Below are 16,726 nucleotides of genomic sequence, written 5' to 3' on the forward strand. Positions count from 1 at the left end.
CGCAGCGTGGCTCTGAGTGTCCCGGCTCCACTTTTTAGCAGTGTGCTGCCTGAGCATGTGCTGCTTCAGATTTTATTTCTGTGAGTTTCTCTCACCCCTGGATATCCAGGGGTCAAAAAAAAAAAAAAAAAAAAAAAAAAAAGGGAAAAAACCCAGAACAGCGCAGAGAACTTTGGATTGTGTGGTATGTGGCACTGTGTGTTTGCAGTGCCACATACCACATGACTGTGCTCATCTGGATGTGCCCAAAGGCACTGAGATTGGGTAGGCTCCTGCTCCTGATCAACTAGTGTCACCACTGTCCCTCTATCCACTTTTCAGGGGGAAATAGACAGTGGAGCACTCTGGGATGCTGGGGGACCAAGAAAGCCACTGTAGCACAACTGTCCAAAGTCACGTGCGACACTACAAAAGGTGGCACTACAAAGAAGTTCCTGTTTGAAACAGGAAAGTTTTATGGCAAATGTGCCTTTTTTGTGGCAGATCTACCATCTTCATAGTTATGAACCCTGCAAATATGGACACAGAGCTAGGATCTATACAGTGCTACAAAAGCAATGCATGTCCATAACCTAAGGGAGTAACTTCATGCCAGTGTAAAAAAACAGTGTTAAAGATTAGCTTTTTGATATCTGAATCATCTACTCCAAAACAGTTTAGGACTAAGTGAAAGAAAATGTTTGTTGTAATGTGCCTAGAACAATATAATTCGTATATCAAGTATATTAACATGAGATGCTTTACCATGCTTAATAACTTACCTTATTGGTTTAAGTCCCATCATTTCATCACGCCTCTTCTCCCGTCTTTTAAGCTCAGACTCTGTTGTTTTCAGTTTGTCTGGTGCAAGACGCAACTTAGACTGTAGATCACTAATTACATCTTGCAGTTCTGTCTCGGTTTGAAAGACCCTCTGACAAACTGGGCAACACGCCTGATCCTCCTCGGTCAGCTGTGTAATAAACTGTGAATAAACAGCTGTGGCTCCAGCAAGCACAGCTGTTTTAAAAGAAGTAATGTTTGTCAAGTAAAGCAAAGTGTAACCTGATCCACAACAATAGATCTGTCATTTCATGCAGTAAGACAACTGCATCCTGTTAAATAATAGTGAAGGAATATTTTAGTGTGATGAAACTGATGCTTTTATAAGGAAGCAAATTTGTGGAAGTGGCTGATTTGCTTTGAAAGCTTTTATTCTTTTTTTAACATTAGGCTCCGCAGGCTAGATCCATAGTAACTGCTGCTGCTCTGCATGCAATGCAAATTTAGGCAGGGGAACACTCTCCTTAGGCAGGGGACAGTCTCTTGACACAATCCTGAATCACAAGCTACATGCTAGACATCTATTAAACTAATTTACTTGTGGGCTGCTGCGGGGTTTTTTACTTGTATTTACAAGCACTATCCTGCTGCAGTGTAAAAAACCTCCACAGCAGTGCACATGCAGATGCTGCCCTGGCTAGCTGGAGGACAAGGGTGCTTCAGTGTGGGGGCTGCCTCTGGCTATCCCATGCTGAAGCACCCTCCTGCCCCTCCACAGCACACTGAGCCAGGGGGAGTTCCTCTGGGTCCCTCTGTCAGCAGGGGCTGCTCCAACCCAGTTCAATGTGCTGCGCATGAATAAATTCCAGAGCTTATTGGTCCCAGACACACGTTTAAAAACAGCACAACCAGGAGCAATAAGCTCCAGAGTTTATTCATGCACATTAACTGCATATGTAGATGTGCTCACTATGTCACAGTATTTGCCAATAAATTCTGAACAACAACCTAACAAGGAACAGAATTGATAGAATTAAAATTTTTCTAGACTCTTATTTCTATATTACCTTTATAAATCTTAGCTTTAACGCAAGGCATTTGGGGATTGGATTTTATTTCAAATTTTACACTTAACATTGTTCACCTTATAGACACAAAAGGTTATAAAATACAACTGACAATACCTCTAATTTAACGCTCGCAATTTCAGTTGAAACTATTCTTTAAAAAAAAATAAAATAGAGAAATGCACAAACTTACCTCGCTGCTTAGAAGACTTTTCAATTTCATCTTGAAGCTTGTATAAATCACTTTCAAAATCTTGGCTTCCACAAATATCAAAAAGTTTCTCTTCATAGCCAGACAACTGCTCTTCTTTTTTTCTTAGTTCAGTACTAATATGGTTTTTATTTTGCTCTGCAGAAGCTAGTTCTTTGCTGAAATAAAAGTATGAATTCACTCTACTGCAGATTACCTCACTTCCTGAAAATATTTTGAGTATTCTACTTGGATTAAATATAATTTTTGGGAGAAGGATATGTTATACAAGTAAAAATATATTTGAGAGTTTAAAACCGAGCGGTTTCCTAAGTTAACACACGGAATTTGTCTGTTACTAAATCTACCTGATAACCGAATATCTTCAGCATAAAAGTTCAGAACTGTATTTCTTTAAGTATAGGTCTGAAGTACTGAACTATTTTAAATTGCAAATTAGTTTAGCATTAACACCATTTACATTTTCAATTAGCTAAAAATAAACAAACTTAGCTGTACATTTTGCTTTGTTACAAGAATAAACAAGAAATAACTATTAAGAGAAAACAAGTGGATCAAATTTTCTAATATTAAAGTTAATTTCAGAAGTGAATTCTGAAGCTAGAATCAAGTAAATATATACTTACTTAAATTTGGCAAGCTTGTCCCTTGTCTGATTAATTTCTCTAGTTTTAGCATGCAGCCAATCTTCAAGCTGTTTTTTGTTTGGAAAGTATCCTAACAATGATGTCAATTCATCGCTGTGCCTAGATTTTATTTTTCTGATCTGCTCCTCTTTGTCTGCCTTGAGAAAAAGTTCTTTTAAAATACACTTTTCAATATTCACTATCTGTTTTACTCAATGCATTTACAAACATATGGCTTTTATGAAGTGTAGCAAACAACGTTTAGTACTTTAAATGCTGTAAGATTCAAGAAATGACCATTCCTTATAAAATCTTGGAGGTAAAAACAGGAAAATAAAAATAAACATCTTACTTTGTCTTTGTTCAGCATGTCCATTTGGGTTATTGTCATGGTATGCAAGTTCAACTGTTCCATCTCCTGATCCAATTTCCTTAGAACTTTGTCCAGATCTTCCTTCTCAATTTGCAGTACTTGTACTTCTTGTTCAAGGGCTTCCACATTACTGTTCTTCTCAGCCTTATCTAGTTCATGTTCCTAAATACAAAAACAAGGCCACACCAAGAATTATTTTTAAAATTCAATGTTTTCTTACGCCAATTGGGGAATAGCAGTCCAATGAAATGGGAGGAAAAATTTTTCATTACTCAAGAATAAGTTGGACCCTTTTCATAGATGTCATAGATGTTAGGGGCTGGAAGGGACCTCAAGTGATCATCGGGTCCAGGTCCCCCCACCATAGGCAGGAAGTTAGCTGGGATCAAGTGACCCCAGCAAGAAATAAATCCAGCTGTTTTTTGAAAGAATCCAAAGTAGGTGCTTCTGGGGGGAGTTTGTTCCAGACCCTGGACACATGCACCATAACGATCTTTTTTCTAATATCCAGTCTAAATCGGCCTTCCTGGAGTTTATGGCCATTAGACCTTGTTATCCCTTGGGGAGCCCTGGTGAACAGATGTTTTGTAAAAGGAAGAATTAAATGATCCTGAAAGGATCCTATAAAGGAGGATGAAGGCTGTGATCCTGGGCCGTAAGCAACAGATACGTAACACAAAAAAAATGGGCATTGGTATCAAAACTCTGAAATGGTTGCTCAGCCTTTCAAACTGCTCCTATACTAACATCCTACAAAGAAGTGTAAAAGCATACAGATAAGGGAAGAAAAATTAATTATTCCTTTCCCCGTCGTCAACAAGCTAGACCAGTAGTGTCCAATCTTTCTGCCCCAAAGGCCAGATTGGTAATGCCAGGTCCATCTGTGGGCTAAATCTGGCACATGGGACATGCGTGGCTGGGTCCTGATGTGGCTGAGCAGCAAGTTTAGCTGTGCAGCAACAACCCCAAGCCCTGACCTTGCTGGAGAGCAATACCCCAGGGCCAGCCTGATCTCGCCATGCAGGACTTGGAAATTTGGCAGTGGAGAAGGACTGGCAATGTTAATTGCCACTGGTTTTCTGCCACCAACTTTCTTAACCCACAGGGAGCCCTGAAGGCTGGCTGCCATGGCTCCACAAACTGGATTTAGCCTGCAGGCCAGGGGTTGAGCACCCCTGTGCTAGATCCACATAACTTGCTTCAAAGTGTCTTACCCATACCCTGCTTGCTTTTTGCATACTGACAGTCAGTGAATCTTTGGGCTCTACACTCCATGGCACATTAAATTCATACACTGTAACCAGATAAATATTGAATGCTTCACTGGAAAGATACAATTCAGAATGTAGCAGCGAGAGAACTTGTCTTAGGAACAGGCATGGCTGGCTATAAGCATTATATGTAGGACAATCTAACAAGTAAAAACCTGCTAAGTGTAATATGATCTATTTTCAAAACATTTCTATTAGTCATATTTTTTATAGTATTGCTTACTAGTCAAACAAGAATGGGAACACATTAGGCTAGGAACGGTACATAAGAGTAGACAATCTCTGCTCTCAAGAGTGTACAGTCCAGAGACAGGGGTTTAGGTTGTAGCCGTGTTGGTCTAAGGACATAGGCAGACAAGGTTCCAGAGACAAGAATATACAGAAAGCAAGGGGACTTTCCGTAGGGATAGAAGGAAGGTTGTTATTCATTACATTATGCCTACTCATAGCTGGACTATTTGGTGAGATCAGAAGCATTAAGATAACCACATCTGTATACTTATTAAAACAAATCCAGCAGAAAATCGTACAGCTTTGGCAAGCTCCTGATCCAACTCCAGAAGCCTGTTAGAAGATCCCTCCAGTTGCTGAAGCTCACTTTTCACATTCTTCAGTTCGAGCTTTTTCTTATCTTGAATATCAGACTTCAGGACAATGGTGCTTTCCAGGCCAGTTTTCTTATCTCTTATTTCATCTATCTGTTTTTGTTTCACTACTTCTTTTGCTGAAAATTCCCTCTGAAAAAGATGCAACAAATATGTTTCACTTAACAATTAACTACAACTGAATTTCACTATTAGCAGGTGCTTGCTTTGAACTGTTATGCACATTTGTACAGCAACCTGTTGAAATAGTTTAGTCTTAAAAACCTTTTAGTAGAACGTTTTCAGTCAACTCTATGTTGGAAAATGCAGATTCATTAAACCCAAGCGTTCTAAGGAGTATGCCAGTTCTGGCTGCACTTTCAATGGAAGCATATCTGGTTCCCTGCCAGTCTGCCTGTCCATCTACTCTCCAGCTCCTCAGCAACATACCACATGAGGAGCCTAAGAGGAAGAAAAACTGATGAGTAGAAGAAACAAGCAGCACAGACATCTTCTGTGGGGGCTGGGCAGCCTGGACAGTTTGTAGCTCAGTTCTCAAGGCTGCAAAGCTCCTTGACTTCCTTGGCGGACTTCAGGTAGCCTAGCAGCTGGGTAGCCCAGGGTTCAAGCAGAAAATTTCCATTTAATTTTCTTCAAACTGGATTTTTTCAACTTTTTTCACACTAAAAATAGTAATTTAAATATTTTCAGTTTTTTATAGGAGAAATATTGTTTTCCAGTCATAAAGTGAAGCTGAACTAAAATTATTTTTCCCTATATTACAGCTCATAAATTATGCCATGGCTCCACAAACTGGATTTAGCCTGCAGGCATGTCTTCGCAAGCAAAAATAAATTGTTAAAAAATTACACCATTAAAAAAACAAAACAAACAAACAATACCCCCCCCCCACCATGGTCTTGCTGGGTCTTTCCTAGTAGAAACTATATTATAAAACTTCTTGCTAGGTATTTATAGTATTAGAATTGTAAGACAAGGATGCAAATACACATGTCCTGTAAACATTTTCTGGAAAATTAAGAAACGTTTAACTTCTGCTGTCTTCACTGCCGTCAACTCACACTGCACTAGGAAGTTAAGTACTAGTATGACAATACAACAATAGGATAACAAAATTGTTACCATTAATTGGTTAGCTGTTTCTGCTTCTTTTTCTTGCCTTTCTTTCACAAGCTTGTTAAAATTGCTAATTTGTCTTTCATTTAAAGGTGCTCGTTCAAAGCCATCAAATTCCAGCTGTGCTGCTAAAGTCTGAATTAACGAATCCCGAATTCTGATGTGCTCTTGGTGACGATCTGCTTGCAGCTGAAGACGACCTTCATGTATACATTCACACACACACAGAAACAGGATTTACACATTTAAAAGGTTATTTATAGAGAATTGTGCTCGTTTTTGCCACTGTATATCTCATGAATTCTAGCTGCTTACAAGAACTACAGTAGTTATAGAATCCTAAAGTTATTTACTATTTTTTGACATTTTTCCTTCTGTTACTAAAGCCACTTTAGGATTTTAAAACAAACCCGTTCATCACCATTTATGTTATTTACTTCTTAATCTTCCCTTAGGTTGGCCAAAGAATATAGATTAATTAGTATAATTTATTTTAGTAAGGTGTGCTCCAATAAATTGCTGCAACAGCTTAATGAAAAGTTGCAGTAGACTGAACTGGCTTAGTTGAACTAGGGTGACTGTGTGTGGACATTGACAAGCCATTTAAAGGAAACATGTATCGGTTTAGCTTTTATTGGTAAAACTAAATAACCAGGATTAAATAACTGCAAATATGGTTTACATATAGTTCATACAATGGTTCACAACAGTATAACTAACTTGGCTATTAAGCTGATTTAAGTTAAACCAGCAACTTCAAGAACTTAAACTCTTGTCAGGCACCAGTACAATCCCAATCCAACTGACTATCAACTGACTGTTGCACCTTAATGAACACCTGTCATTGGCCTTAGTCAGCTATTTTCTTGCCTAAATTCATTCACTATAGTTGGTGATATTATTTCAATTCTGCAAACTTTACAACTCATACCCAAGACAAACTGCTCACAGAAAACTGTTAGAATGAAATTTTAATGGCCTAGAACAAAAAATGCCAAATTCAGTTTCATTTCTGCAGATAGTAGTCCGTAAATGAACATGTATAGTACATGTCACAATCACACCTCACAGGAGCAAATATACTTTGAAATGTCACAGGGAACACTGATCAACTTTTGGGTATCTAACAGTAAAAGGTAAAAGCTTAAATTTGCAATCCCATACCTCACATGTAGCCAACTGAATACATAACGGTTCAAAACTTTTGTCTAGATCAGAAGTACTCAATCTTTTGGCCCTACAGGCTGGATAAATGGCAGAGAGCTGATCTGCAGGCCAGGTCAGGCCACGCACACCACGATTAGTCACCACGATGCCACCCTCTGCTGCTCAGGCTGACTCCATCCCACCCCACTCAGCCCTGTGCTTCCCTGCACCACTGATCAGCTCCACATGCTTAATATAACATGGAGGTCCATGCTATCCAGTGCACAGGGTTCCCCCTGGGTACAAAAATTTGGCAGCTGGGGACTGGCAATTAGGTGCCACTGCTCCCGCACCCCTACATTTTCAAGCCCAGGCGAAGCCCCACAAGCTGGATATCACAGCTCCATGGGTCAGATCTAGCACCCCTATTCTACCTCAATTACAAGCCTTCTATCACTTATCCTATTACAAGTGCCTACATCTGAAAAAAAGAATTAAGTAGTAGGATTTTTTTTTAAATCAGTGTATTATACCTTGTTCGACAAGAAGGTCTGATTTCTCTCTGTTGAATCTCAGGCACTCTTTGCTTACTCTTTCCATGTCACGCTGACAGTCTGCTAATCTCCTTTCTTTCTCTTTTACTATTCTCTGATGATTTTGGTACCTGTCTCTTAGTTGTTCATCTGTTCCTTGAAACACCTGTGCAGTCAAAGTACCATGCAGAAGAAAAAAAAAAAGAGAAATCATAAAACACCAATAGTTTATGTTAATGTCTATAATAACAACATTAATAAGGCAACACCATGGGAACTGGAAATAAAAATGATCTGAACCAAATAAAACCATTTCTCTTTATCATATTGATACATGTTCATTTACACACTGTAATTTCTGCCTGGTGAAATTCTTTCTACCTGTCAAAAGTTTTATATGCTTTAGCACAGACACAATGAAAGATCTTTAACTCTTTCATTAGCTACTTTAGAGGAGGAAACATAGGAAGATTCATGATGTTTATGATAGGAAATCTCCTGTACTTGTCTGGTCAAGCATAGTCCAGCGTGCCATTTGTGTACGTCTTGACTAGTTATATTTCACTTCATAACCAGTTATTCTATTTTGGAAAGAAAGTTTCTAAAAATAGCTTGAATCCTTATCTTCATTTTTAATAGAGAGCAACATTTTCATTGCATCATCTACTTATTTAAAAACAGGATTTGTTTATTTAAATCACTTGTATTTAAGGTCTATTCTGATGGGGGTAGCCAGTTTTTAATAAACCCAATTTGTCAGGGTATTCCTCAGTGAAAAGGTACAACACACTAAAAATACACTTTGACATGCCATGGTAAATAGTTCAGAAGTCATGCATGCAAGAGAATGTTTTCAGATATCTATTCTTAACACCTAACCACATTATACAAGAACCTTATATCTACACAGGTAGCATGTTTTAAGACATCAACATTAATAGGAATTTTTGTGGGCGAGCTATTTTGTTGGACCAACTCATCGTTGAGATAGCTTTCGAACGAAATGCATTCTTCTTCATGTCTGAAGGAAAAGCAGGTACAGTACACTAGTGTTGATGACTGATGATAAAAACAATACCGAGAAGCAAATTGAATGTGGTTGTCTCCTTAGATACTCTTGGAAAAACTGTAAACTTCTATGGCCATTACTACACAGTTTCTCTGCACCTTATTTACTCAGTTTTTACAAGCTCTGTTCTGGATCCAGAAAATTAAAAATCATTGCTCATATGCTTAAATACTTTGCAGATTGGGGATTTTACTTGTAAGGATCTTTTTTTGTTTTGAAGAGTCCTTCAATGATTACATTAAAGAATTCATATCTTTTGGCTCCCCGTTTTGCAATCATCTTGGCTAAAATTGCGTGGAATATGCAACTAATAGAACAAAAGCAAAATGCTCCAGCAAATGTTACATTAGGAGCAAGTAGACAAGTCGTTTGTTTTTTTAATGTGTATTTCATTCTATAGCAACTCTATTTCAGTCAGTAATATATAACTTATGATTTTTCAGAACTAAGAATGGCAACATGTGGGATTTGCAAGGCAAACCTTCTCCATCTTCTGCTGTAAATCCCGATTATCTTTTTCCATCTGTCTCTTCCTGCTGTCCAAAGCTTTAATGTCATTATCAAGTCCCATTACTTTTATAAGATTCCGTTCAATTTCTGCCAAACGAGTCTAAAAAAGGAGAGAATACTAAAAGTAAACTAGCTTTATTAGTTTATGGGTCTTACATTTATATTTTCTATTCAAATATATTACATTATAGATTATATTGAGCACCTTCACAAAGAGTTCTGAGCAATCGTTGACCATGGGACAAGGGTTCTCAAACGTTTTCATAACATATTCTTCTTATTAAGCAAGAGTGTCTTGTGGAACACCTCCTCATTCATTAATAATGGAAAAACAAACTCCTCTCTGATAAAGACTGCAGCAATAGCAACTATAGCAATTATTTGCCCAGAAAAGTAGTGTGGGCAATGCATTTTACTTGTTTTAATTACATTTACCAAGCAGTACGTTATAGAATATAGTTAGAGAACTAACTACGTTCCAGAAAAACATGTAATGACCTACTCAAAAGAAAAGCTACAGGTATAATAATTGCTATATTTATTTGTATTAGTTGTAGCACTGACATATGATATGCCGTGGTACAAGGGTAAAGGAGGTGATAGGTATTATGTTCTTAAAAGACAAGGAATAGTTTTTATACAGATTTTTTTGTTGACTGGTGCTTATATAACAAATTGGAAATAAGGAACAACTGGGTAGTAAGCAGTGTTGCAGAAAGGATTTGTGGTTTATAGTGGACATGACAACAATCTTCAAATAAGTAAAAACATTTTATAAAAAGCACAGGTGACCCTCGCCATTGGCGGGGGATACATTCTCATATCCTCCGCGAATGGCAAAATTTGAGAATAAGGCACTGCGTTCATGAACATAGTGCACACGGCGGACGGGGGGCGGGGGGGTGAGGGCATGGTTCCGACAGCAGGAGTGTGGTGGCAGGAGCCCGGCGGCAGTGGCAAGAACCCACCCAGTGTCAGCAAGCGCGGAGCTCCCAAGGAGCTCCTGTAAGTGTATAAAGTATTTAAGATGCAGGTTTGGCATTCGTGAATTTGAAACCACGAATAGCAAGGGTTTCGTGTGTAGCGATAAATTGCTCTCTATATCCACCAAGGAGGTATGAGACAGTAATTAAGGCAGGTAACTGCAGCTAAGAGGTCGGAATTTAGAAAAAAACCTCATTATAAAGAGAAGTTAAGCACAAACCAGGTTACATGATGAGGTTATGAAATCCTATCCCTACCATGGGTTAAATGGGCAGGAATGGAATGATCTAGGTATAACTGAACCATTCTCAGAGTGGGAGAATAGATTAGACACCCCCTTTCAGTGCTTTCTTTTTAATGATTATTTGAAAGAAGGCAACACGAAATTTTGCCCTCCTATGACATTTAGTAGATACTACGATGAATCTTCAAACAACAGCTGTTGAATAGTCAGGTTGAAAATTATGAATTTCAACCAAAAAAAAGTTTTATTACAAACTAGACATCTTAAAGAGATGTTGATTTCGAGATTTGACTGGAAACCCCCAAATGAAAGTAAATGCATTTAAGAACCTTCCCTGCCTAAAACATTTAGGTAGTATTCAAATTGATCCAAGATGGTGTAAAGATAAAAGCAGATCATTTCCACCACGGTTTTGAAAAAAAAATTCATACATACTTATGACAGATAATGAAAGTTTAAAACAGCCTTTAAACTCTGGCATAATGTGTGGAGCATATACAACCTCCATCACACTGATAATGCAAAGTTAAGCTTGAGATTTTAATCAAACAAAAGTAAGGAAATTCCCATAGCAAGTAACCTTTAATTATCCCTTATTGCCCAAGAACATTATTACAATATGATTTTAATTGCATAGTCATAGAACCTAAATTACCTTTAGAGGATCAAGTTGATTCTCAATAGATTTTACATTCTCCTTAGAAACAGCCAGTTGAGTTTCCCTACTGTTAAGCTGATCCTGAATTTCACGTGCTTTTTCTTTATTCTGTTTTAGATACTTCAATTCTGTTTGACACTCTTTTACCTTCTGGCCTTGCTTCTGACGCACCTGACGGAGAGTATCCAGTGCTTTAATATACCTTTAAAAAGAAAGCCAAGAAAGAATAAATATCAAATTCTGTCAGAACAGACACTTCATCAGTGAATGAAACCAACACTAAATGTTTTTGTTTGAACATTTAAACTAGTAAAGGAAAGAAATATATTACTATCATTAAGTTAGTGGTAGGAAGAAATTAACCTGGTTGCTGAGAAGATCTCATCAAATTTCTGTTTCAGAGCTTTGCCTTCACTTAATGGCCAGTTTGAATCTTCTTGATGGCAGAAAATGACATTATTAAGTACCGATTTGGAAACACCAAGGGAGCTGATCATCTCTCGGTCAATTTCTGCACACTTGGAACTCAGGCTGACCTTTTCTCCATGCCTGTATTGCATAGATTAAGATAGGACACACAAAGAAAAACAGTACTGGTTGCTGTAGACAATTGTAGTTCTATTTTAAAACAAAAAAATTTCTATATAATGTTAACTTTTTCACTCTACCTGCTTTAATCCTAAAACTTGATAAACTTTACAACTTATTTTTTTCCCGTGATAAACACATTTTTCCCTTCATTCTCCCCTCACTCTTCCATTTTAAATATAAATATATCAGTTCCAGCACAATGGTTTTTTTACACAGCACATCATTATTTCAAACATCTTTCTGTAACTCTAGGTATATAAAGCCAAACAAACTAACAAAAAGGCAAGGAGAGGTGAGAAGCAGTGCCGCTCCATGCTCCACAATAACTGATTTCATATGTCTACTCCTACTCCACAGAGTAGAATTCAGGAATAAGCTCCCTTGATTTAGCTTCCACTTACTACAGGATGGAAGCAAGCATAGAAAATAACTTCCAGGGAGCAACTGATGTGCTCTCCCCACCAACCCTTTAACTTAATATCATCTGTTCAGCTGCCTAATTCCCTAATGCAGCTGTTCCCAGACTCTGACAGACTGCACACCGCCATTTTAAAATGATACAACCTTAAGTATTACCAGCAAATTTTTCAGTTCAGCCTTAAATACCGCCAGCAAATTTTTGCAATTAAAGTAATTATAAAAACTCTGTTAACATATATCATTGACAGGTTGTCTGTGTACCACTAGTGGTATGCATACCACAGATTAGGAACGGCTGCCTCAAATGTCATGGTATTTGTCTACATCACAGGTAGGCAAATTTTTCCAGCTAGAGGCACAGTGACCCACCCCCAGGTCAGAGGCAGCTAGGTGCTGGGACCCAGTTGCTGTCACTGCTCATCTCTACAGCAGCATGGGAAGACTGCCCGCAGCTGAAGCCCCTCATCTATACAGTAGCAAATGGTCAACGCTGTGGTTTTCAACCTTTTTTCATTTGTAGACCCTCAAAAAATGTCTAGTGGAGGTGCAGACACCTTTGAATTGTAAGTGTAGGTATCCACATACTTCTGCTTGATCATAGTAATCTTTTACAGACCCTTTAGACATAGTCTATGGACCCCCAGGGGTTTGTGGACCACAAGTGAAAAACCACTGGGTTAACAGAACCAGCAGAGGGAGAGAAACCATACTGAGCAGCACGAAATAAACACTCCTTTCAAAAAACTATCAGAGGTGGGGGGCTGAACAGGAGATAGAATGGGTTATAACTAGAACACTTCTCAACCAAATGACTCCTTCACCACTAATACGAAGGAAATTAAACAGAGTGCACATACTACCACTTTCATAACACACTTTCACATGCATCTAAGGGATCTCGGAACCCTTACATATAAAGATGCAAGAAAAAAACAAATGAAAGCTCAATCCAACAGACAATGTTTACAACACTTACTTTGTCCTAGTAATGACACCTTCAAGAGTTTTAAATTCTGTTTTCTTGCCTTTCTGGGTACAAACCATGGATCGCTGGACAGCTACAAGCTCTCCGTTAACATCACGAAACTGCAGTCGAATCTGAGCTCTGACATCTGTTTCGTTGGCAACCTTTAACAGAGACCAAAAATGATTTTATACAAAAGGAAACATCTGTGAGCATACAATCATATATTCCACCACAAGGGATGAAATTCCACTAAAATCAATGGGAGGCTTCAATGAGGCCAAGGTTTCACCCAATTTTTTTTTTTTTTTTTTTTTTCCCCCCCCACACTGAGATCAGTTTCTGGAGTTCTGAGACAAAGCTCACACTTGATTATCTTTTTTACCATATCTTAAAATACAAATAACCCAGGCCAGATGAAGCGTGTCCTCCCAAAACATGCATTTTTCAATGGAACTATTTACAAGTGCAGTATTACTAGGACCCATGAACGACAAAACAAATTCTGTCATTTTTTCTTTCTGCCCTCTCTTAGATTCCTATTCCTTTAGTTTTTTAATTGAAGTAGAATAGTTAATTTATCTAATTATATTCTACAGAAATGTACTTGTTTTTTCTCATCCCAGAGTTCATTCAATATTTTTTAGTAGTGCTTAGATATACAGATTGCCCTGTCTCTTACCTTTGGATCATGAACAAAAGAATTTCCTTTGGTACCTGGAGGGAAATCTCCAGTGGATATGTATTTAAGGCATTCAATGATAGTCTATGGAAATTAAAATAAATGTGCATCAGTAATATCAATGGAGAACAAACAAGATGTTGGAATCAAGAGAACATAGTAACATAAATATACTTTTTTAAAAGCTTAATGACAAGCAAAAAAAAATAAGTAATGTAATAAAGAAAGTGCATCTCTTCCAAAAATAAGTTACCATCATAAAATTTTGTTAATTCAGCAATATGGTAGTCATTCAAGAGAAATAATACAGACTCCATGGCTTAACATGTTAAAACTATACTGAACAAAAATACTAATAAATGTACAAGAGGGCACAATCCTAAACTGGAGGAGATATGAATTAAGTTATCCAATACATCCTTTATTTCTCTAACTTCTAAAACTCTAAACACACTGCAAAACACCAAACAAAAATAAAATCCCAAACCCTAATACCAGTTTATAGAATAAGGCTCTAATCTTATAAAACACATGCAGATAGCCCCCTATGCCTACTGTGAAGCTTGCCGCTGAATCATTACAAAGTGGAGCCAGAATTATGTGAATGTTATGTCAGTCAGTGGGGTTTATTTTAAATTTGCCTTTCAATTCATATAAATGATTATTCTTTACAGGATGAGCTTTTGATTATTTAATTTATACCTTTTTGTGTTTGTAAAAGTCTTACCGTTTTTCCTGCACCATTTGGTCCAACCAAAATGGTTAAGGGATTGAAGAAAGAGATAATTTGCTTGTCTTTGTCCTCTACCCCAAAACTCCTCACTCCAAGGATGCTCATTTTCTCAATCTTAGACATTTCTGCAGAATATTTTTCTCCTTTTCTGAACCCAGGAGTTTAAATTTCATAAATCCTGTAAAATAAAGGCAAATTTAGTGAAAAAAAAAAATTTGAGGTGCCAGAACACCATACTTATGAGGAATAGCTAAACCCCGCCCCCTAGGATTATTTAGTCTGGAGAAGAAAAGACTGAATGGGATTTCATAGTCTTCAAATGCCAGAAGGGTGATTACAGAGAGAATGGAGCTTTTCCTATGCTGGTAGAGGACAGGTTAGGAGCAATGGCCTCAAACAGCAGCAGAAGAAATTCAGGTTGGAGATTAGCAAGAATTTTCTGCCTGAGGGTAGTCAAGCATTGAGCCAGGCTACCTAGAAGTGTGGAATCTCCATCCCTGGAAATTTTCAAGAGCAGAAGAGTTAGATACTTGACTGGAATAATTTAGTCATGGATAATCCTGCCTTGAGCAAGGGGCTGGGCTGAGATGGCCCCATGAAGTCCCTTCTAGCCCTACCTTCTTTTGATTCTATACCCATGTTCTCACTCAAAACCTTGCAACATAAAAAGAAAAAGAAGTGTAATTGAAGAAAGCAATATGATTCCTCTGTTGTGTGTGAAGATGCGGATTATAGTCTTGTAGTTACACCATTAGGGCAATCTTCATTTAGAGATTTTCTGTTCTTGCGTGTTAGATAATACGGGCCATGATAAGAAATTTACAGTTACTCCCCATCACACATAAAACAACCTTACTCAGGGTTACACCACTTATTTGGTGCTGTGCACCAGATCCAGACCCTGGGGCTTCTCACAGGTCAGATGACCACCTCTGGTAGTAGGGCAGTGATACAGGACTGCTGGAGCCACTACATTGATGTAACTCCAGAATTCAGGGGGTGAATGCCACCACCACTTGCCCCTGCTTCTCTCCTGTCACAGATTAGAGTCTCCAGCAGTGGCAGAAGACCCCAAATTCCTCAGCGAGGAAGGGGCAGGTAATAATAATGTTCACCCCTTGGGTACCCAGGGCTGTATCAACAAGTCCTACAGGCCACTTTAACCTCACGCAGGCTGCATACAGCCCACAGGCTAAGTTTCTAGCAAAAAATATGAATTAACTTCTCCTAAAAATTGAGTTAATAGTTTGGGTTGTTTTGCTGGCTTTGCTCAGGAATCAGCAAGCAAAATTACAGAAAACACCTTTCTTGAAAAAAAATCCAAACTTTGCTGTTAATCCTCAACATGCCTTACCAAAACCTGAAGCACATGTAGATTATTTTACACTGTTTTTGTTTATGATGCAATAATCCAGCTTGTTTGATCAGGCCTAATGCTTTTAAATATTTTCTGGTAATATAAGTGATGTTATAGCTGTGATGGACCAGAAATTACACAAAAGGCAAGGATTTCCTGGGGGTGGAGGGGGGACTTTTACTAGGACCAATTATGACCAGAGGAAAGATGTCTTACACTCGAAAGCCTGTCTAACTTTATCCCAACTACATAGTTGGTTCGTTAAAAGATATCACCCTAAGAAATCCTTACCTCTAAATATTTTGTCTGCATTAGAAACGGGAAAATACTCAGCATGCTTTATAGACACAGAGCTATAATCGGGCAGATGAACCCTTGCAGCTATACTGAGATCTGTTCATCTTATATATCTACAAATAGACTGTTAGCCTATAAAGAGGCCTATCTACTGTCTTCTGAAGGGCTGCATGGACAAAAGGGCCAACCCACATGGAGTCATTACAGGACTGCAGCCACGGGTAAAACAACTCTTTCCTCCACAACTATTCACTGATGGTCAATCATATTTATTTACACTCCAGGAATAAAAAGAGAGAGAGGCAAGAGAGAAGGTAATAAGAGATAAGAAGAGCAAGGGTGGCACCGGGAACAGGTGTTGTCACTGTCTGGAGAGGACTGCCAGGGGACCCTGGAGGACGGGCTGCAGGGATGAAGGACATGAGGTCACTGCAGCGAGGCAGTCACAGAGGAGTTGGGCTGACACACCCCAGCCCTGACACACCCCACACCTTCCACCCCAGCCCT

At 38.4% G+C, this 16,726-nt stretch overlaps 1 protein-coding gene across 3 annotated transcripts in view; it reads right to left on the reverse strand.

The window, feature by feature from the left end:
* The window catches only part of RAD50 (RAD50 double strand break repair protein), a 35,669-nt gene that overhangs the window by 18,635 nt on the left and 308 nt on the right, over positions 1-16,726 (reverse strand). Inside the window, exons 1-14 of one of the 3 annotated variants that reach the window (XM_006023560.3) lie at positions 16,566-16,615; positions 14,560-14,743; positions 13,833-13,916; positions 13,163-13,314; positions 11,539-11,724; positions 11,173-11,377; positions 9,261-9,389; positions 7,711-7,876; positions 6,038-6,231; positions 4,841-5,047; positions 3,019-3,201; positions 2,667-2,824; positions 2,023-2,198; positions 762-999 (exon numbers count right to left, since the gene is read on the reverse strand). In XM_006023560.3, coding sequence (XP_006023622.1) covers positions 762-999; positions 2,023-2,198; positions 2,667-2,824; positions 3,019-3,201; positions 4,841-5,047; positions 6,038-6,231; positions 7,711-7,876; positions 9,261-9,389; positions 11,173-11,377; positions 11,539-11,724; positions 13,163-13,314; positions 13,833-13,916; positions 14,560-14,688 — 2,207 coding nt within the window. In that variant the 5' untranslated portion in view covers positions 14,689-14,743; positions 16,566-16,615. Of the gene's footprint in view, positions 1-761; positions 1,000-2,022; positions 2,199-2,666; positions 2,825-3,018; positions 3,202-4,840; positions 5,048-6,037; positions 6,232-7,710; positions 7,877-9,260; positions 9,390-11,172; positions 11,378-11,538; positions 11,725-13,162; positions 13,315-13,832; positions 13,917-14,559; positions 14,744-16,565; positions 16,617-16,726 lie in introns of those variants that run through there. The other 2 variants (XM_025204070.1, XM_025204069.1) reach the window with 2 other exon arrangements.

Source organism: Alligator sinensis, unplaced genomic scaffold (genome assembly GCF_000455745.1).
Source record: "Alligator sinensis unplaced genomic scaffold, ASM45574v1 scaffold135_2, whole genome shotgun sequence".
Taxonomy (NCBI): domain Eukaryota; kingdom Metazoa; phylum Chordata; order Crocodylia; family Alligatoridae; genus Alligator; species Alligator sinensis.